Genomic DNA, 23,216 nt, shown 5'->3' with positions numbered 1-23,216 from the left:
CACACTTGCTGCTTCTTCCAAGAATGCTTTCTACTGTAGAGCTGTAGGTATCACATGGCTTTCTCCCTCATCTTCAGAACTTTGCTCTAATGTCACTTCTCAGTAATAGCCTCCTATCCAATCCATAAAATTGCAGTGGTCACCTCTGACCCCATATACCTTTTTTATTTTATTCCACAGCCCTTATCACTTTGTAACTTTTAAAAATATTTTCTTAATGGCTATGTCCTACATTTGAATCATTGGGCTGTAAGTTCCTCTTGGATAATTATTTTTGTCTGTTTTGTTTACTGCTGTATCTCCAGCATCTAGAACAGGGTCTGGCACACAGACAGTCAATAAATATTTGCTGAATAATTGACTCAGGTGGCTAATTTTGATATTAAATATTTATTTGCCATTGTATGTGTCAACTCATGGGTATAAGTAATAAGCATTAAAGCTGAAATTTCACTGTCCAGATTTTGTAATGTCCATTTCTTTCTTGATCTAAGATTGTTACTACAACTCTTAAAAACTATAAAACATTTTATCAAGGAATACTGATATATTGAATTATTATATATTGAATTATTGAATATAATTATATTCAAATTATAAATTAAATAATTGTGTTGGCATAATTTTTTGCATTATTCTTGAAAACACTGCAATTTAATCATTTTAATGCTAAACTTCCTCATTATTTAAAGGGCAGGTATGCATATATAAAAATTTCAGTGGAAAATGTTTTGTGGCAGATACCGTTAGATATATTTTTATGCTATTTGATAGGAATTAAAAATTGTGATGAAGACATTCTAGCAAATTATTGTATTTGATAATAAATTTCTAGGGACGTATCATTCGAGGAGCTTACAGATTCCAAGCCATCATCACCACTTTTGAAATGATTCTGGGTGGCTGCGGAGAGCTTAATGCAATTGAATGGCGATGTGTGATTATTGATGAAGCACATAGGTTAAAAAATAAAAATTGTAAACTTCTAGAAGGTCTGAAACTCATGAATCTGGTAAGTAATTTATTATTTGACTTAATGCAGTGTCTTAGTTACTTAGTGAAAGGTCAGATAGAGACAGAGAACTAATGCTAACCTCACTTTTTAAATTTTAGAGTATAGATCAGATTCTTATCTGTGGCAATTGAGGGTTTTTTGTTTTTTATTTTGTTTTAATTACTAAGGAAAAAAATTCCACATGCTCAGCATAGGTTGGTTATAATTAATGGGTTTTTAAAAGTCATCTTCTTACTCGTGTGTTTGCTTATTTCAAATCAGAGCCTTTTAACATTTTCATTTAATTGAGATCACATAATTAGTATATAAACACTTGAACAAGTAACTCCAATATGCAGAGCTACATACCATAAAACTGAAGCATTCCTTTTTACTATCAATGCCCACCTCAGTTCTACTCCCCACTCCAGTATTAATAGATTGTTATGCATCTTTCTAGACTAAACTTTTGCCAGTATACACATATATATGCATATATAGTGATACATGTAGAAATATTTAGCTTAGGAATTTAGAGATGTTGTTAGATTTTAAATGATAATTTGTACTGTCATTAAAAATATTTATTTCCTATTACTACTATGTTTATTTTTTTTTTTCCTATTACTACTATGTTTAATTTGTAATGCTGCTCTAGTGTAGAAGCATATTCCAGTCAGCTCTTCATATTGTTATATTATGGCCTTAATGATTTAAGAATTGTTCTTGCGTGAAAAGTCAGGTGATTTTAACTGCTCTCTCTCCCGCCTCAGAGAGGCCTTGGCTCACAGCCTCTTGGGGGGCTAGGAGCAGTCCTCCCAGTCTGGAGACCCCTTGGGGTACTGTGAGAAGTGTTTAAAATAAACACAGGTGGATTAAAGGGCAAAAAAAAAAGTCAGGTGATAATTAGCCAAATTATAAAGAATGAGAACCATTTTATATACAAATTACCATACCAAAAATGGTGGAGTACAAAAGAAACAAATACCTTCTTTGTTCTTGAAAGATCTGTTTCTTTGAGAAAAATCTAAAATAGGCTTCTTAATTATTTAGAACTTTTCTTTTAAAAGCTTGAGTAGGTAAAAATAACATACAAAGTGTAGTATTACAATAATGATAGAGTCTTTAAAAAGTAATTTGAGAAAGTAAATTAATGAAGATTCATGAGTAGAGATGTTTTTTGAGATGTCTCTTGAAAATTTTAGTTAGAAAAGTACTTGCATTTGAAACACTAAACATTTAATAACCTATGTCAGCTTTCATGTAATTCTCAGACTGTGGTGTTTGACATGGATTATTCTTGCTTTATGTAGGAACACAAGGTGCTTCTGACTGGCACACCTCTCCAAAATACAGTTGAAGAACTATTCAGTCTTCTTCACTTCCTAGAACCTTTAAGGTTTCCTTCTGAATCAACATTTATGCAAGAATTTGGGGACCTGAAAACAGAGGAACAGGTATCCTCACTGGTCTTTGTAAAGAAGTGCATCAAACCTCTTATCTCTGTGATTGTGTGTGTGTATTTGTAACTGAATGTGCATACATGTTACATATCTTTTCATCATTTTTTGTGCAGGTGCAGAAACTTCAGGCTATCTTGAAGCCGATGATGTTGAGACGATTGAAAGAAGATGTGGAAAAGAAGCTGGCACCAAAGGAAGAAACCATCATTGAAGTGGAACTTACTAATATTCAGAAGAAATACTACCGGGCTATTTTGGAGAAGAACTTTTCATTTTTGTCCAAAGGAGCAGGGCAGACTAATGTCCCTAACTTGGTCAATACTATGATGGAGCTCAGGAAGTGCTGTAATCATCCATATCTTATCAAAGGTAGCTAAAAAGGATGGCAAACAAAAACTTACTTCTTTAAACAAGTACTCATGAACTTTAAAAAACAAAAGCAAAAAAACACTACAGCTATAGTGGCTGTTACAAGAAAAGACAGTGATGCTCCATCTCTTCACTCTGGTATTCTGGGGGGGGGGGGGGGGGGGGGTTTATGAGTGTTTTCAGAATCAGGGTGCCCCATGATCACATGCCAAGTTCCAGAAGCAGGACTTGCATTCAGTCTAATGTGGACTGGAATTCCTCCTCCAGTTGAATCCTCCTCCTGTGCAAAGACAACAAAGCCTACTTTTGGGGCTCTGGATTTTTTTTTTCCTGGGCTCTTCCAGTCCAGGTCTCAGATTACTCTGTTTTTGTGCTGTGATAATGTTACTTTTTAAGGTCTTGTTAGGTTCTTGACTAGCATTGCCTCTGTGTATCTTTTCACCAATTCCTGGGAATATACTCCCATCTTTATCCAGGACATGTGGTTTCTTAGCCCTGTAAGTAACTCTCTTGCCATCCCATTATTCTTTAATGATCAGATGAATGGAGGGAAGGCAGAGAGCCTTTAATGCTGGTTAGACTCTCTGGAGGAAGTATGTATCACAAGACCTATAACTTGACTTCCCTTTTAATTGTTCTGTTTCCTTGTTTTGATGGCTGGCCGGATACCCATAGACACATCCAGATTAATTATGATCACCATTCAGTTATGATCACTGTTGTATTGGTCTTTAAATAATAAATGTTTGTTTAAAAATATGTGTTTACTCATGTAGGTTAGGACCACATTTTCATTAATTCTTTCCCTAATAGCATTCATTAAACATTTAGCCAATATAAATTTATATAAGGCATTATGCCAGAGGTCTGGAGAGATAAAAAGATGCTTTAAGACATTGTCCACATCCTCAGTAGAATTATAGTCTGATGTTGATGGGTGTTTAGCCACAAACATAAATAATTCCAATAAAAACAGTATACCTGTCATCAGAAAAATTTAATGTGTTACAGAAGCACAGAGGAGCACTAATTTTGATTTTTTTTTTTTTTTTTTAAGCAACTGGGGGTTGCCTGCATCTGTGCATTGATGCTATCTTCTTATGTTTCTTTGACAGGTGCTGAAGAGAAAATACTTGGAGAATTTAGAGATACATATAATCCAGCTGCTTCTGATTTTCATCTTCAAGCAATGATCCAGTCTGCTGGCAAATTGGTCCTTATAGATAAATTGCTTCCCAAAATGAAAGCCGGAGGTCATAAAGTGCTCATATTCTCTCAGATGGTACGCTGCCTTGACATCCTGGAGGACTATCTCATTCATAAAAGGTAAGGTTTATGATTCATCTACTGAATTATACTGTGAATTACACTAACTTTATGCTATTAAGGATTTTGCATCACTGAACTGTAACATTTGTTGACTCACATCTTTATCTAGGTAAGACTCCACTTAAATCTGAGTAAAGATAGCTTAGGATTATGTGTCAGGTGTTCTTCTAACCTACATATGTTGCAAATAGTAGGCAGAGCTAAGGAGACTAAGAAAAGCTTGTAAATTGGCAAGTATTTATTGACCTAGGAATTGATTTATTAGTGTCCATTTTACTTGATCTGTAAATCTTGCAATAAGGACAGTTTAAGTGGACTTATAGCCACCTTCCAAAAAAAAAAATGGTTACCTTTTCAGATCTTTCATTATCATAATTAGAACCTGAGCTTGCCGCGCTTTGATTCTTACCATATACCATTTGATATTTATTCATGCTTTTAATCTTTTCATTTGTTTAATGTGGGGTTTGATTTTGTTTTGGTGTATGACAATAAATCTTCAATATTGTCTGATCAGTATTTAGATAAATAAGATATTTATCATAGGTTATTTTCTCAGAACATTAGTTGTCCAGTCAGATACCAACATACTACTCTAAAAGGGAATCTAAAGATGTAGCTGTAGATTTTAGTTCAATGGATTTTGACTCTTATAATAGATAACTAAAGGTCTATACTAATTTAGATTTTTCAGAAATTGTGTAGTTCATTTTTATTTTTTATTTCTAGTTCTGTTTTTAGTGTCAGTATTCCACTCCTTTAGTCTAATTCCAAAATGTATATTATTCTCAACTTTATATCATAGAAGTAAAAAAGAAGATAAAATTGTAATATTCTTACATTTCCTTGATCTGATACAAAGAACTTTATAAAACAAAGATGAATTTCATGGAAAACCCCAGATTTCTTTAATGTCAGGTTATTAGAAGTCACACCCCATTTCACAGGTACTGCAGACAAGAGTGAGCTCCTGCAGAGTTTCTAATAAATTATATGTGTAAAGGAGTGTCTTGAGCCAGGAGAGGTATGGCAAATGTCATGTGTATTCCTCTTCTAATTCCTAAATTTTATAAATTTTAATTTTATTAATGTCTATCAGTTTCTGAATTTTATGTAAATGAGGAAAGAAATTAAAAGTTAATTACTTAAGAGTAATGACTCTAAAGAATTAGGATTCTAAAGCATGTTTTGGAATGTTCTAGAAAACTTTGGATTTTTAAGTAATTATTAGTGTTTCAATTTCAAATATTGTTAATATCTTGAAAATTTATTAAATGAGGTTAAAAGCCTTATTGCTATTTTCAGATCCTTTCAATAAACAGACTTGTTTAAAAAGTTGAAAAAAAAAAGGATTAGCATTCTAGTTTTCCCTTGATAGATACATAATTTAAACTCAAGTATCTTAAAAGAAAAACGTGATTGAGACAGGGATATTGTTAAGCTCTTGAAGTTTTATAAAAGTCTTTGCTTTAAAAAAAAAAAAAGTCATTATATACCATTATAATGAGATCAGCAAGGCAGTTTTTGTGTTTTTTTAATTCCAACTTCTGAACAATAGTCATCATGATGATACTGTACCTATACATCAAGAATTCAGAGATTCTGTATCTTTGTATTACTTTGTATTTCCTCCCTAACCACCACCACCATGAAGAATTATAAAACCACACAAACTAGTTGTGATGATACTGCTTCTTAATTTTATAATAAACATAATGTTGCAAGGAAACTGACTTTACATTTGATAGAATGTGTCTTTATTTTCATTATATTCATCTAACTAAATTTATGACATTTCATTTGATAGATATTTATATGAGCGAATCGATGGAAGAGTCAGAGGGAATCTTCGACAGGCTGCTATAGACCGATTTAGTAAACCTGATTCAGATCGATTTGTTTTCCTTCTATGTACCCGAGCTGGTGGGTTGGGCATCAACCTAACTGCTGCAGATACATGTATAATTTTTGATTCTGATTGGAATCCTCAGAATGACCTGCAGGTAAATACATTCCCTGGCTAAAAGAATTAAATTTCTTTTTTCACTCCTAAAACTATTTTTTATACTCCACCTCTTTTATTCTTATCTGAATAAACTAACATATATGTTTCCCTAAGAAATATCTGTGCCTAATAAAATAGTTTAAATTATCTTAATTTAATGACAATAAAATATATTTAAATTATATATCTTCTGAATAGGTTTATCTACTTGAGTACAGTATCTGTTTGAAGTATATTGTGTAAATTTGAAAGAACCTAACTTTTAAGAATGACTTCTTTGTGTGGGGCACCAGGGTGGCTCAGTCAGTTGAGTATCTGACTCAGTTTCAGCTCAGGCCCTGATCTCAGGGTGGTGAAATTGAGCCCCGAGTTGGGCTCCACACTCAACATGGCACCTACTTGAGTTTCTCTCTGCCTCTGCCCTTCCTCCCCCAGGTACACTCTCTTTCTCTCTCTCAAATAAATAATTTTTTTTTAAAAAAGAATGACTTATTTATAATAAAAATTTTAGAATCTTTCTGAAAAATAAATATTTCTCCTAATTTCATCTTTTCAATCACATAGTATGCATAGAATTAAGAACTAATAGACTATGCCTTTTTATGAAATACTGTAAAAAATTTATATATACATCTAAGTTAAGACAGCACTTGGACCTCTAGAAACAGGAATATTAATATTTATAGAGTGATCAAATAGCATCAAAGTTTGCAGAAGATAAACATTTGAGAAAGATATAAGAACATAAAGATTAAAAGAAATTCTTTTATTGTTCATGATAGTCTTTATTGCAATTAATGTTATTACTGTAAGTAGTTATAATACCAAATATGGAAAATTGTTACTGAGAATATACCTGACAATAAAAATTAACCTCTCATTTGTACATAAATGTATACTATATGTAAGCTATTTCAAAATCTTAAAGATCCAAAATTAATAGATTAAACCAGGGACAAACTCTTTCTGTAGAAGGCCAGTTAGTAAATATTTTAGGCTTCTGTGAATCACACAAGGTCTCTGCCACACAAGCTTTGTTGTTTGTTTTCATGGTCCCTTAAAAGAGTAAAAGCCATTCTTAGTTGGTAGGTCAGATATGGTCCACAGGATGTAGTTTTCTAATCTCTAGGATAAACCCAGATTATAATTACTTGCCTTTTGGATGCATATTTAAACTCACACTGTCGGGATCCCTGGGTGGCGCAGCGGTTTGGCGCCTGCCTTTGGCCCAGGGCGCGATCCTGGAGACCTGGGATCGAATCCCACGTCAGGCTCCCGGTGCATGGAGCCTGCTTCTCCCTCCGCCTGTGTCTCTGCCTCTCTCTCTCTCTCTCTCTCTCTCTGTGACTATCATAAAAAAAAAAATAAACTCACACTGTCTGCAGCACATGTGATGTTCTAAAAGTTAATCTAAAATAAAATCACATTTTAGAGCCCAAGGAGGAACCAGAAAAACTGTAAGGTATTCCCCAACTTCTCCCTCTCACTTGTGGTTTTTCCTACTTACTGCTAATGTAGATCTAGTCCTCATAGACTAATGAAAAATTTGGCCTCTTATACTTTCCCTAGACCTGGAGCAAGGTTGTTCACTCCCAATTCTGAGTTGTAAAGAGCACAGAGGTGATATAGAATAAAGATGTCAGCAAAGTATAGCATCAGTGCCACCTATAAATTTTAAAACCATAATTTATGATGTAGTCTTCTGAAGATAATGGGAAGGTAATTAATAATTTGGGAGAAAGACCACTGATTCTGTGGAACCTTTGGAGTCTAAATGTATCACATAAATTTTAAGTTTCGTAGAACCCCAAAATAAAATATGAAGCTCTTGGGGCACTTGGTGGCTCAGTTCATTAAGTGTCTGACTCTTGATTTCAGCTCAAGTCACAAGCTCAGGATTGTGGGATCGATTCTCACTAGGTGTGGGACCTGTGTAATATTCTCCCTCTCCTTCTGCCCCCATCCCCCACTTTCTCTCTCTCCCCCTCTCAAAAAAAAAAAAAAAAGAAAATGAAGCTCTTATGTAATCTCTGAGGTCTCTACTTCCAACTTGTATGTATATTAATTAATTAGTTCTTTCCATGTTTAAGTACAATTATGTCTCCAGAGATACCTTTAAGTTTTTATCCCCCTTCAAATTACTCGGCTTAACTAAAATGTATGAAAAGTTTGCTGATAATATAGCAGAATAAAACTTGAGAAATTCGTGGTTAGGTTTTAAGTTTAGAGGTTGAGTTGCCACCAGCTAAAAACAATCTGTTCATAGAGTTTATATTCCTGTCTAAAATCTTGATGGGACGCCTGGGTGGCTCAGCAGTTTAGCGCCTGCCTTTGGCTCAGGGTGTGATCCCAGGGTCCTGAGATGGAGTATCACGTTGGGCTCCCTGTGTGGAATCTGCTTCTCCCTCTGCCTGTGTCTCTGCCTCTCTCTCTGTGTGTGTCTCCCATGAATAAATAAATAAAATCTTTTAAAAAATAAATTAATTAATAAAATCTTGATGATGCCCTCTTTAAAAAACAATAATTCTCCATGGATTTATATTCTCTGATAACATAAGCTTAAATTTTAACTTACTGATGATTATGGAATCATTTCTCATTTTAATAAGCACTACCTCCATTTCTGGAAAAATGTTAGAGTTAATTCAGTAGCAAGAGTTTCTAAAAATTCTTCCATACTTTTATATTCCATCGCAATACTCTTTTGTTAAATGCCTTTTGTGTAATCCCTTTTGTGCTTTGTAAAATAAATTGAATCTGTAACTTCATTTTTTATAGGCCCAAGCTCGTTGCCACAGAATCGGTCAGAATAAAGCAGTTAAAGTCTACCGACTAGTAACTCGTAACTCATATGAGAGAGAGATGTTTGACCGAGCCAGTCTGAAGCTGGGTCTAGATAAGGCTGTGTTACAGAGCATGAGCGGAAGAGAAAGTAATGTTGGTGGTGTATGTATATTTTCCTTTCATTTGAAATTTTTGTGTTCTTACTTGCATTTAATTTTAACTTCAGGTAATGTATCATTTAATTTTGATCCATACCACTAAATAGATACTTTTATGTAAAGAGGCATTCAGAATAGACTTATATTTAGTTAGTTAATGCTTGTGAATCCTGTTCTGTTTATATTGCTCCAGTGCTTGTGAATTCTTTTTCTGTTTTTTGGGGTTTTTTGTTTGTTTGTTTGTTTGTTTGGGCTTTTTTGCTTGTGAATTCTAAGAATGTTTTCAAGGCAGAAATTCTTGGCTCTGCTTTAAGGGTTAGTATTAATGGCACAGCAAAGCAATTTGTGAATTCTTCTGCATTATTTCTATAAACAATTTTTCAAATATTTCGTGTGTGTCAAACTACTACCTTTGGCTTTGTTTTGTTTTAAGTGATTTTTTTGGCTTTTTTTCCCCCCCTCAATATTGTTGCCTTATATTTTATGCTTGTAACAAATATAGAACCCTAGTACTGAAAAAAACCTTGAGAGGTTACCTGCCCCATAACCTTTGTTGTAACTTAAGCCTTTATTAGAGGCACATGGCAAATCTTATTTTAAAGATAGTAAGAAGGAAGTCAACAACTTCAGTGTATTCTTTTAGAGGATTCTGTTTTCTATATATCTTGAACCCCAAATGCAGTTTAAACCTGACTCTGTGTACTTTGAAATTTCTTAGGGATACTGTTTCATTTTAGAAACTTCAAAATAACTGTTACCAAAATTATTTTCTCTTTAGATTCAACAGCTTTCTAAAAAGGAAATAGAAGATCTGCTTCGAAGAGGTGCTTATGGTGCCATTATGGAGGAAGAAGATGAAGGCTCTAAATTCTGTGAGGAGGATATTGATCAGATTTTACTACGTCGGACAAAAACTATTACAATTGAGTCAGAAGGACGTGGGTCAACATTTGCCAAGGTAACAGTGAGTGTGATATTTGATAAATACACCAGTAATGTTTACAACTAAAAAAAAAAAACCCTCTTTATTTATTTGCAGAGTATCTATTTAACGTTTAAAGTGAACTATCTTGAAAGAGGTAGTATATTATTTTCCTTCATTTTTTTTCTGGCCTCTCATATCAAATTTCATATGTACCCTTCTGATCCTAGAAATGAAGTGTAATAACCAGAAATAGTTCTATGCATTAATCTGAGTAGAACATCTAGAATCAGATTTAGTAATTAAAGAACATATATGCCAAAGTCAGAGCAAGGTGTGAATAATAGTGTAGGAGGTTAAATCATCTTACATTAACTGACAATAATTTGAAGTAATTTAAAGAAAAGATTTCTAATTTCATCTTAAATACTTAAATCTAATTTGGGGAGGGTAAAATGAAATTTGTATCTTGAAAGGAAGTGTTAATACCTATCTACCTTATTTTGGGGAAACATTTCAAAAGTTTACTAACTGCCTTTACATTTATGCCCCCCCTCCTTTTTTTACAGAGATATGATAAACCTATATCTTGTATTCATCTGATGAGTTTATTATTGCAATATTCTGTGTCATTTGCACTGATTCATACAGGTTTTCTCTTTTCCTCTTCACTTCCTTTCTGTATTTCCCCCCTCCATACTCACCCCAGAGGTCTTTTTTTTTATCTTTATGGAGAACTCTGTGTTAGAGCAGGTAGCATAGACACTGCACCCAAAGCAGTATCAATCAGTCTTCCAATGAAAATTTTTGTTTTGCATTCATTCAGCAAACTAATGAAATCAGTGTCAGGTACTTTGCTAGATGTTGGGAATACTAAAATGAAAGGATTCTAGTTGCTGAAAAAAGCAAAGAAAGAAATAATTAATTTTACATGAAATAGAAGAGGCAGAGAATCAGGAAAGCCTTTGTGGAGAAAATCACATCTGAGCTGAGTCTTGAAGGCAGTGTGGATTTCATTGTGTTAGTCACAGAAATGAATCGTGTGTTGCTAAACTACAAGGAAGATTTTAAGGAATATGGCATAGGCATGTATAGATGCACAGGATGAACTAAATGGAGATGAAAAGGGATTAGGGAGGTCAGACCTAAATTGTGAAGGGCTCAAAAAAATTCCATTTGGAGGAATTTGAACTTGATCCTGAGGCAGTTAAAAAGCTTTTAAATCCCTTCAAGCAGAAAATGGACATAATGAATGCAGTTTAGAAATCTAACTCTAGCAGCAGTGTAGAGAATGAGTTTGAAAGGAGAAAAACTGGAGGCAGGGATACCGGATAAGAGGCTTATATAGGATATGATGATGGATGAACTACAGTAGTGGAGCACCACTTAAATCAACAGGAGATGATGACTAGTTAAAAGTGTATGAAAGGGGAGTCAGAAAGGACTTGAAGATTTCTGGCTCAAGTAGGGAAGGAGGGTCATGGAATCATTAAGTAAAGTAGAGAATGCAAGAGAAGGAAGTTTGTGGAGAAAACAAAATACTGGGGCTGTGTATTTGTGGTGCTTACAGGGCATCCAACAAGGGATGTCCAAAAGAGTTGCCTAGGATACAGACAGAGATTTGAGAGTTCCCAGAGAATAAATCAGAAGAAAGTAGTATCTTGGAAACAAAAGGAATACTGCAGAATTATAAGGCTGAGAACTACAGCTGGTCGCAATTGGGTAGATACACACTGGCTCCAACTTCTTTCCTAAGAAATCTTGTTTACTTGGGATTCCTTGGCTCTACCCAAGTTGTCAATACACTGTGTACAGAGATTATAGAAATCACTTTTGTTGGTTATGCTATGCCTAGAGATATTCTCTTTAAAGTTTTTTTTTTTTAATTAATGTAGACATGTATAAAGCGTTTAATGACTGCAGGTGTTTCCAAGGCCTCCTCATTTATGGTATTAATGAGAATCATTATAGAAAGCCACACTACCAGAGTTTGAATTCTGACTCATCAACTGAATGACCTTGGACAATTAATCTTTAAGAGTCTTCCTTGTCTTTAAAGAGGAAAGTGTCATAATCTTGTGTGGCTTTTTTTCTACTTTATAATAAACTGTTATATGAGTATTATTTTATTCAAGTATACTCTTATAGGAGCCAGCTGTGCTATAGGAATATGAAATTCTTAAGCATTAAAATTTCTATTTGAAACCCTCAGACCATGGAATAACTTGTATTTGAAAAGAGGGCTGACTAAAGAGGTACTTCAGTAGATGAGGAAGTCCAGAGAGTTTGCCTATAGTCATCTTGGAAAGTGTTCATTTCCACAGTTGTGTGCAAATGCCCCTATATAGTGGACATTTAGCATATTAAGATATGGCACCACTGTATGGTAGCACTGAAGGTGCAAAGTTGATAGTATTTTATACTTTTTCCTGGTATTTCCAAAGACTTCCTCTATGCTTAATTGTTTTAAGTAGTTTGGATAAATGAAGTAATTCCAGTCTGTTTCTTTGCATTATCAAATAGTTTTTTTTTAATAAAAAGCTATTTATGAGCAGAGTGCATAATAAGATTATTTATTTAGACTTAGTACGTGTCCGTCAAATAAAACTCATTATTAGTAGCTTCATTTATAAGTGGTTCTTATCACCTAAATCTTGTTTTGAAATATTTTCATAAGGGCAATCAGGTGAATCTGAGAAATAGAAAATTTTCTCATCCAATTTCTTTATTTTCTGGTAGAGAACAAGGCTTTGAATTGCTTAATTCACGAAAACAAAGCAGTCTGTATCAAGCTTTGGTGGATTGCTTATTTGTAAGGGCCCTTCTGTGGCACCCACTATCTTTCTGCTATTTTTTGATGTAAGAAGATGGATTTCTGCATTTAAAAAGTCTTCCCTTGTAAACAATAAAGGAATTTTAATGATTGAGGGGAAACATTGAGAGAAAAATATTTTAGAGGAATTAGGATATTAAGATTTAACCTTTGAAAGTAATCAGTAAACCTGTGCCTGATGATTTCTTCTACAATAGGCGTTTTATTTCTATAGACATTCATTTGTTATCACCCTTGAGAATTTTAAAAGTAATTTTGAAAATAGGTTATATGTGTTTTAACAATAGCATCTAGAATTATTTAGAAATATGTTTTTATTTTATTTGAAAAATAAATGTATCATTTTCTTACAATGAATATAACAAAAGCTATTTAATAGTAAAGTATAATTTCTTTAAGATAAATTATAATTATCAGCAATTATCCGGTAGCAGAATAGAAGCAATTATCCACTGCAACATAGAATTTTTTTTAAGATTAGCAACTGTAAGCTACTATGTTTCAAAGATCTAATTGTTTCCCTTTAACGGATTTTCATATTAAATGTCCATGTAAAGCGGATGTTCATTTGCCAGATCTGTGAAATCTCAAGAAGCATGTATCAATGAAACTGTAGTACAAAATAAAACCCTATGAACTTCAGTGAATTTTCCAGTGTTCAAGTTTATATTAATGAAGATTTGAAACTTTGGATGTCATATGTCTTCAGTTATGAGAATTTCTTTTCTGAATTAACCAGAGTCTCCTCATGGTTTAGGAATTACTTGAGCAAAGTTAAATGTCTGTTCCTTTACTCATTCATAACACTTTGATTGTTATCAGATACTTTTATGCAGATGATAATGGATACTACTTTTCATTTTATCAAGCTAGTTAGCCTATGCTCTTTAAGTTGGATATGAGTTTTTATAATCATTGCTTTATCATTAAGAGGTGTCTCATTGTATTATTTCCTGTTGCCACTGTAACAAATCACCAAGAATACAAATTTATTATCTTATTGTTCTGGATGTCAGAAGTCTAAAATGAGTCTTACAGTGCTAAAAGTCAAGGTGTATGTAAGGCTGGTTTCTTCTGCAGGGTCCAGGGGAGAATCTGTTTATTACCTCTCCCAGTTTTCAAGTGCCTTCATTTCATGGCTTGCGACCATATTCCAGTCTCTACTTCTGTTGTCACATAGCCTTTTCCTCTTATTTCCTCTTATAAGGACAGTTGTGATTATATTTAGGGCCCACCTGTATAATACAAGCTTATCTCCCCACTTCAAAACTTATTAACTTTGTCACATCTGCCAAGTCCTTTTTGCCATTAACGTTCACAAGGATCCAGGAAATGGGACTTAAAAATCTTTGGGAACTATTATTCAACCTATCACATTCATCATTTCAACAAGTTTAAAATTACTATTTAAAAAAATTCCTATTTTCAGTAGTTTCCTAATTATAGTTTAGAACAAGCAAAAAAATTTTAAATTCATTTCATTAAAACATGTGTTTTCATCACTTGTTTCATAAAAATGCCTGTAAAATGCACATTTTAAACATTTATAATATTTCAACACTTGTTATACACAAGCATCTTAATCCAGCCTCAAAAGAATGTTTGGTGGAATGAATGTACTTATTACTTGGTAAGCAGTGTCATGAACAGAGTTTTAATGTTCAGCAAGAGGCATTTAGGATTTTAATTTTGTTTCTACTCATTTGTTAGACACAATACCAAGATTCAAACTACAAATGTTAGACAGTGGTATAATGAAACCTGTGCATTTGTTACCCAACTTCAACAATTATCAACTCATGCCAAGCTTGCTTCATCATTACCTGCTCCATCTTTCATATTATTTTAAAGGAAATTCTAGGTATTATACATACATATAGATATTGTACATATGAAACTTCTTTTAAGACAACCACAATACTTATTATTACATTTAAAAATAAAATTATCAGGGTGCCTGGGTGATGCAGTCAGTTAAGTTGTCCCACTCTTGATTTCAGCTTACATCATATTCTCAAAGTCATGAGATCCAGCCCTGTATTGGTATGGATCCAGTCTGCTTGAGATTCTCTCTCTCCCTCTCCATTTACCCTTCCCCCTAGTCACACACATGCACGCTCTCTCTCTAAAATAGATAAATCTTTTAAAAATTAAAAAATGAAAATAAAATTACCAATAATTCCTTCATATCATCAATTTTCCAGTGTTCAAACTTTCAGGCTTCCAAACTTCTTGAATGTCATAAATGGTTTGTTTGCTTATAGCTGTTTTATTACCCCTTTAATGTGTAATTTTCTGCATTTTAAAATTCCATCAAGATGGGTTTTTTAATGAAGATTTTTATCATTTGATTATATCCCAGATAATTAGGCATTATCTTAAAGCCATTTTCCAATTATATTCTCCTTTGAAAATTATGTGACTATATTCTCCCCTTGAATTCTTGTAAGTGTTCCCATGCATTTTTCAGGCTCTTTCCTTTTTTTAAAGTACCATATATCCTCACTGCTTATTTCATTTTTATAAAGCACTTTGATGACTTTCTTTGAAGTAGCATTTCTGTTTTCAGGAACTTAGGTTGCAAATAATGGTTATTAGTTTGTAAGTTCCAGTGTTGAGCTATAATATCTAAAGTTCCAACTAAAAGATTGTGTAATTTCTACAATATTTAAGAAAGTAAATCTGTTATATTTTCTTTTTTTCCTCTATAATCTCTTAAATTTTTACATTGACTATGTAGTATTTTTGTTGTAAGGAAAAGCATTTTTAATGTAAAGACAGTGATTTTTTTTCTCATATTCCGTACTGCATTTTTTAAGAGACATATCTATCTAAAAATGTGATAGAAATAAAGTAGCAATATACCAGAAAATTAACTATATAGGGCAAGCAGGCTTAAAATTCTTATTCTGACCTAACCTAATTTCTTAATATTCATGTAGTGTCTCTAGAAATTATGTCACTGTCCTGTGCAGTTCTTGACCAAAAAGAGTTGATCCTTACTTACCAAAAGCTTGAGTGAAACAACAGTAATGACTTCTTTAATCTTTTCCTAAAACTCCAGCCTGTGTTGGCAATGAGCCTTTTGCCTTGAGCAGATGCTGTGCTGTGTTTCAGGCTGTCACATTTAGAACGTCCTTTGAATGTATGTATGTATGCTGAATTAAAATTCCATCCCCAGTAAATATGATAGGATAATGTTGTAAATATACCATGATAGGTTTTCCACTAAGCTTCAAAACCATTTTGAAAAACTGCCATGTTATGTATTTCAGGCGAGTTTTGTGGCATCTGGAAATCGGACAGATATTTCCTTAGATGATCCCAACTTCTGGCAAAAATGGGCTAAAAAGGCAGAAATAGATATAGATGCCATCAATGGCAGAGTAAGTATTTCTTTCCCTTTAAAAAAATTACCTGTTGGGATACTTTGGTAATATTATTATCATATTTTAAGGTATTCAACTGCATATTTACTGAAATAAATTCATCTGCATAAATAAATTGATGTGGGGTGTTAGAATGATCACCTATTGAGTCAGACGCTACTTCAATTTAATACCTCAGATATCTGCCATGGTAGGTGGTAATACAGCAAAAGTTTAAATTTGGATATTTATATTCTTAAGATTACAATATGTTTTTCAATTTTTAAAATGTCTTCAAATCCTCAGTTACTTTTATTTTGCTCTTTAACTTTGTTTTCTTGGAGTCTTTTCCCTTTAATGATGATCTAGTCAGAAATAAAAGAAGAAAGACTGTCAAGAAAGTGACAATTTTATTTATTTATTTATTTATTTATATCATAAAATTTATTTCTTTAATTTTTTTTTTAGGTTTTATTTTTGTATTCATGAGAGACACAGAGGCAGAGACAGGCAGAAGAAGAAGCAGGCTCCATGCAGGGAGCCCAATGTGGGACTTGATCCCAGGACCCCAGGATCATGCCCTGGGCCAAAGGGAAGTGCTCAACCACTGAGCCACCCAGGCATCCCAAGAAAGTGGGAATTTGTTGTTTTTTTTTATTGGAGTTCAGTTTGCCAACAGATAGCATAACAAACACCCAGTGCTCATCCCGCCAAGTGCCCCCCTCAGTGCCTGTCACCCAGTCACTCCCACCCCCGCCCATCTCCCTTTCCACCACCCCTTGTTCATTTCCCAGAGTTAGGAGTCTCTCATGTTCTGTCTCCCTTTCTGATATTTCCCACTCATTTTTTCTCCTTTTGAAAGTGGGAATTTTAAACTTTCTTTTGTAACTTCCCTTAGAGTTAAGAAAGGGTGCAGAAGCTAAAATACAGTTTGTAGAACCAATAATAACTATTTACTTAAAAAAAACTCTGTGATTATTTTTATTAGGAATCAATGTTTGTGCAACATCCATTATCAAGATAACAGCTAAATGATAAAAGGAATTTTATATTAAGCATTGATGCATGGGACCTATTTTAACAAATAGCCTTTTAAAATGTAAAAATTTACAGTAAGAAATAACATCACTGCCATACATAATCATTACTATTTAATATATTTCAGAAATATAAGTAATTCTATATGAAACAACTAATTTGAAAAGATACTTATAAAACATCATTGTATGTGGCATGTGTATATGTCTAAAAAAGCAATGGAATCTTGAAGCCATTATTAAAATTAATAAATTAGTTTAATGAATTAACTGGCTAAAAGATAAATATGCCAGTTAGCCTTCCTAGATATCAGTACTAACAGAAGTAGAAAAATATAATGGAAGAAAACCTCTATTCACAGTAGGAAAAAAAAGATATAAAACATTTAGGGGTATACCTACTGGCAAATGTATATGATTTCAGTAAAGTAAATTATGAAATTTAATTGGAAGATTTGTCAGTTGGAAATTGAAAACTACATATTTTAAACACTTTAAGAATTTATGAACACTAAAAAAAAAAAAGAATTTATGAACATAGAAATGCAACCCAAATAAAAATGTTAGCAACTTTTTCATATAACCAGGCAATATCTAAAGTTCCTCTGGAAAAATGAATTATCAAGAATGTTAGGGCAGCCCGGTGGCTCAGCGGTTTAGTGCCGCCTTCAGCCCAGGGCGTGATCCTGAAGACCCGGGATTGAGTCTCACGTCAAGCTACCTGTATGGAGCCTGCTTCTCCCTCTGCCTGTGTCTCTGCCTCTCCTCTCTCTCTCTCTCTCTCTGTCTCTCATGAATAAATAAATAAAAATCTTTATAAAAAAATTACAAGAATGTTAAATGTAATTTTAGGAACCTGTCTTTTTTTTTTTTTTTTAGGAACCTGTCTTAAGCAATAATCATACATGTACAGTGATAACGTAGTACAGTGATGCTCATTGCCACGTTTTTGTTTTAGAAAAAACTTGTAAACTAATTCAGTCTCTTATGATAGAGGATTAATACATCCATTTCTGTCTAATGCATTAGGTAAAAATAATCATGTATATCTTTATGTACTACTGGCCTAGAAAGAGCTCCAAAAGACTTAAACTTAAAAAGAAAGGAAGATATAGAACAATGCTTATATTAATATTTGTTTGTGATTTTTCAAAAGGATATATTGGGGATCCACAAATATGCATTTGTGTGCTAGTCCAGCTAGAGCCCATTAGGAGTTGAGCACCATTTTCACAATAGAGCTAATATGCAGAAGACAGATCAACCCCTGCTTTTATACAGCTTTATGAATTCTGGTGGATGAGACAGAAGTAAACAAATATGTAAGACAATTGCAGAGAGTGAAGAAAATAGGATAGTCAGATGATAGAGAAGCTGGGAGATATGGAGACAGCATTAAATTAGGTGGTCAGAGGAGGTCACTCTGACGGGACAGCTGTGCTGAGATTGAGTGAGTAGAAAGAGCCAGCAAAGTAAAGACACGAGGAAAATCCTTCAAGGTATAGAGGATAGCAGTGAGCCATTGGTGGAAATAAGCTCCATGTATTCCAGAAATAGAAGCGACGTTATGGCAGAATGTGGGTGGTTAATGAGGAGGTGATAAGCAAGGTCAGAGACCGTGGGTATGGGCCATATCATAGGGCCTTGAAGATTACCCTGACAAGTTAAGCACATTATATATAAACTTACATAAGCACGTACTCATTTAATTGTACTTGTAAATTACATTTTCTTATTTATAATTCAAAAAAAAAAATTTAGAGGTTTTCCAAAAATGAAGCACAGAGAAAACAGACTAGTGTTAAAACATATTAAAATATTATAAAGGAACCATAATTCAAACAACATGATACTGAGAAAAACATATAAAGAGCAAAGAATAAAAGAGCAGAAATTGGGATCCCTGGGTGGTGCAGCGGTTTAGCGCCTGCCTTTGGCCCAGGGCGCGATCCTGGAGACCCAGGATCGAATCCCACGTCAGGCTCCTGGTGCATGGAGTCTGCTTCTCCCTCTGCCTACGTCTCTGCCTCTCTCTCTCTCTCTCTCTGTGTGTGTGTGACTATCATAAGTAAATAAAAATTTAAAAAAAAAAGCAGAAATTAAGAAAGAATAGTTTTAATAAAGAAATAGTATTAGAGAAAAAGGAATTATATAATAATCATGATTAGGACTGAGAGCAGTGAGAAGACCTTATAATGATATACTCCACACCAAGTAAATTCCAGTTTGTGATGAATTTTTAAAAAATTTTTGAAAGCATGAAAAAAATTAAAAAACTAGATTTCTATTTTATCAAATACTTGGTAGGAAAATATCCTAAATTAGAAAGAAATCACAAAGGAAATGATTGGCATACTTAAATATATGAGATTAAGAAGTATGTAATGGAAAATAGAAGGGTAACCAGACTGGTGACATTTATATATGAAAGTTAATACCTTTATTATATGAAAGCTAACATTAAGTGTTCAGAAACATATCAAAATCAGGGGCACCTGGGTGGCTCGGTTGAGCATCCACTTCTTGATTTCAGCTCAGGTCATGATCTTAGAGTCCTGGGATCGAGTCCTACATTAGCCTCCCCACTCAGCATATAGTCTGCTTGAGATTTTCACTTTCCCCCACCCCTCTTCTTGTTCTCTCTCTCTCAAATAAATAAGTAAATCTTTAAAAAAAAAAAAATAGGGGAAAGAAAGGAAACATCAAAATCTCAAAAGATCATGGGCAAAAAATGTTTGAAATTTTACTCAGAAAATACAGTTAAGGGTTTTTTTGTTTAAAGAAACTGAGGCAGGGTAAAGGGTTAACTCTTTCTAACTGAAGAAGGCTGATTAACAAATACAGAAGGAATAAGGGAGAAATCCTATCATTGACCTACCACAGTTATAACTGTAGCAGACAAGATCCATTGATGAATTCTAAATTAGTGGATGAGATTGAAGAAGAAACAGATTTTTTTACATGTTCTCAAAGTATATCTTCCTAACTTAGAAGTTTTTCATTAAAGATAAAAAGCAGGTCAACTTAAAAGTTGTTTTGAGGAGTTGCCTGAGTGGCTCAGTCAGTTAAGTGTCTGCCTTCAGCTCAGGTCATAATCTCGGGGTGCTGGGATTAAGGACTGCATTGGGTTCCCTGCTCAGCGGGGAGTCTGCTTCTTCTCCCTCAGCCCCTCTTAAGAGCTTGTGCTCTCTCTCTCTTTCAAATAAAATCTTTAAAAAAAATAAAAGTTGTTTTGAATGAATTAAATTGAATGAACATCATGAGGTTCATACACCTATTACCTTGCTTTTTGTATATAAGTCTTTTAGAAAAGCCTAAAACATGTTTCTAGATCTATAAAATGCTTATATCCTTTGACCAGTATTTTCATTCCTGGATATTTTCCCTTTTTGGATTTATCTTTAGGATAAACTTCGATTACAAAGATTTATTTGAGCATTATTTATTCTTTAAAAAAAAATTTAAAACAACCTAAACTATGAATTAGGTAAAGAGAAAATTAAAATGCATAAATGTAGTTTAATAATATATTTTATGGTTATTATAGAAGCATAAAACAATAACTTTCATATTAATAATAAAGCTAGACACCAAATTCTTTTCATCTTTTTTTTTTTTTTTATCTATAATAGTCACACACACAGAGAGAGAGAGAGAGAGAGAGAGAGAGAGAGAGCAGAGACACAGGCAGAGGGAGAAGCAGGCTCCATGCAGGGAGCCTGACATGGGACTTAATACCGGGACTCCAGGATCATGTCCGGGGCTGAAGGCAGGTGCCAAACCGCTGAGCCACCCAGGGATCCCCTGTAATAAGGATTTTAAAGAAATATAAAAACTTTTCAGTTGGTTTGATAGGTTGATGAAATTGTAATTTCATCAGATTGTAATCTGTTTTCTGGTTTTTTATAATTATCTTTGTACCATTTGAAAGGTGAAAATGTAAAAATGCTGTTGTAAGCAAAATAGGGAAAGGGCCTTCGAGTAATCGCTGTTAAATTTTACAGAACAGCTTGGTTATTGACACTCCAAGAATTAGGAAGCAAACAAGACCCTTTAGTGCCACAAAAGATGAATTGGCTGAATTATCTGAAGCCGAAAGTGAAGGAGATGAAAAGCCCAAACTCCGGAGACCCTGTGACCGTTCCAATGGCTATGGAAGAACTGAATGCTTTAGAGTAGAGAAAAATCTTCTAGTTTATGGGTAAAATACTATTTTTAATGTTTCTTGTTAGTAGTCTGGTACATAAAGCTACAGAAAATATACACTATATTCTACTTTGTTAGAATCAACAAAATCTGTTTAAAATGCCCTAAATTTATTATGTTTAATGTATATTTATTAGCAAAATAGTGGAGTATTCTTAAATTGTAAATTATAAACATGTCACTGAAGTCAAATTCCTTGTTCTGAGATTTGCATATTCAATAATATAAAATGGATAATCTTGTTATCCATGGCTGAATAATATACACTCGAAATCACTCTACCATAGTTCTGCATTTTACTCATGGGGCAGGCTGGGTGGGGGGGTATCTTTATTATGTAAATCCTATTAATGACCAGATATGTTTTTTGCAGTTTTCAAGCCTTTTGTCCACAAGTTCTGTTTTACTCTAGAACTTGACTCAATATTAATGTAAATACACCTTTTTAACCAGATGGGGCCGATGGAGAGAAATTCTGTCCCATGGCCGTTTTAAAAGACAGCTGAATGAACATGATGTAGAAATAATTTGCCGTGCCCTCTTAGCATACTGCCTTGTTCACTACCGAGGAGATGAGAAAATTAAAGGCTTCATATGGGATCTTATCACTCCAACTGAAGATGGGCAAACACGAGAGCTACAAAATCATCTAGGTAAGAAGATTCTTGCTTTTCTTAAAATTTATTTTTAGTTATATAGATAGTACATACCACAGTATCTTGTTAAGTATTGAAGCATTACAGATAACATTAAAGAACCCTTAAAGTTCACTCTCAATTCAAGTTCTGACTTAGCAAATACCAACTTATTGATTCGGTTGGGTTGGGTTGTTAGATATGTATCAGTTTGCAGCTTGTTGCCTCAGAACTTCCCATCTGTGTTCATGTAGATCTATCTCATTTTTAAAACTCCTTTTTAATAGTTCATAGTAGGAGTAGTCCTTAGTTTATTTAGCATCTGCTTTAATGATTGGCACTTAGGACATTTCTAGTTTTTAGGCGGTTGAGAAAGAAAAGTTTTAGTGACTGTCCTGCATTTTTCCTTCTACATGTGACTAAATCTTTCACTAAAATAAATACCAAAAAATGTAATTGTTGAGGTATAGCATCTATACATCCTTAGCACCTAAAATGTAGTGTATAGATTAATAGTATCATTATCTCCTGGAAGCTTCTTAGAAATACAGAATCTTAGGTGTTGGACTTACTGAATCAGAATCAAACTTAAAATGTTTTCATAAATACTTTAATTTGCCACCAGATTGGCTATACCAATTTGCCATTCTGCCAGGGGTATATATAAGTACCTTTTTTTCTACATCCTTTCTAATAGAAGGATGTAGCAACATCTTTTCTGCATAAAGTAATTGTTTCATAGCATAAAGTAATTGAATTTTCTGTAAAGATAAAAAAAGATTACTATGCCCTAAAACTTGCATTACAGTTTTGTTCTATTTAATCAACAAATACCTGCTACAGTGCCATGTGCTTCTTGTGCAAGGTACTGAGAAGAGAAGAAGAAACAGGATCCCTGAGCTCATGAACTTTCTATTCTGGCCAGGTAGACAGACATAATAAGAAAGTAGATAATTACAGAATGTGATAAGTACTGTGAAGTAATAAAGTGCTTAGATGGAGAAGAACAGAAAGCACCTATTTTGGATTAGGGTGGTCACTGGAGGCTGTCTTAATAGAGGGGCAGTGAAATTAGTAATATGAAGAGTGGACCTCTGGTAAAGAAGGAAGACT

General features: G+C 33.7%; 1 protein-coding gene across 14 annotated transcripts in view; it reads left to right on the top strand.

Moving 5' to 3' along the window:
* Positions 1–23,216, top strand: part of CHD9 (chromodomain helicase DNA binding protein 9) — a 222,428-nt gene that overhangs the window by 151,236 nt on the left and 47,976 nt on the right. For all 14 annotated transcript variants that reach the window (XM_041766074.1, XM_041766070.1, XM_041766071.1 and 11 more), the window contains 10 exons: positions 836–1,012; positions 2,308–2,451; positions 2,571–2,826; positions 3,942–4,152; positions 5,963–6,158; positions 8,939–9,106; positions 9,881–10,060; positions 16,133–16,243; positions 21,267–21,463; positions 21,922–22,121. In XM_041766074.1, the coding sequence (XP_041622008.1) occupies positions 836–1,012; positions 2,308–2,451; positions 2,571–2,826; positions 3,942–4,152; positions 5,963–6,158; positions 8,939–9,106; positions 9,881–10,060; positions 16,133–16,243; positions 21,267–21,463; positions 21,922–22,121 (1,840 nt within the window). The remainder of the gene's footprint in view (positions 1–835; positions 1,013–2,307; positions 2,452–2,570; positions 2,827–3,941; positions 4,153–5,962; positions 6,159–8,938; positions 9,107–9,880; positions 10,061–16,132; positions 16,244–21,266; positions 21,464–21,921; positions 22,122–23,216) is intronic.

Source organism: Vulpes lagopus, chromosome 8 (genome assembly GCF_018345385.1).
Source record: "Vulpes lagopus strain Blue_001 chromosome 8, ASM1834538v1, whole genome shotgun sequence".
Taxonomy (NCBI): Eukaryota; Metazoa; Chordata; class Mammalia; order Carnivora; family Canidae; genus Vulpes; species Vulpes lagopus.
This window is presented reverse-complemented; position numbering and strand designations above follow the sequence as displayed.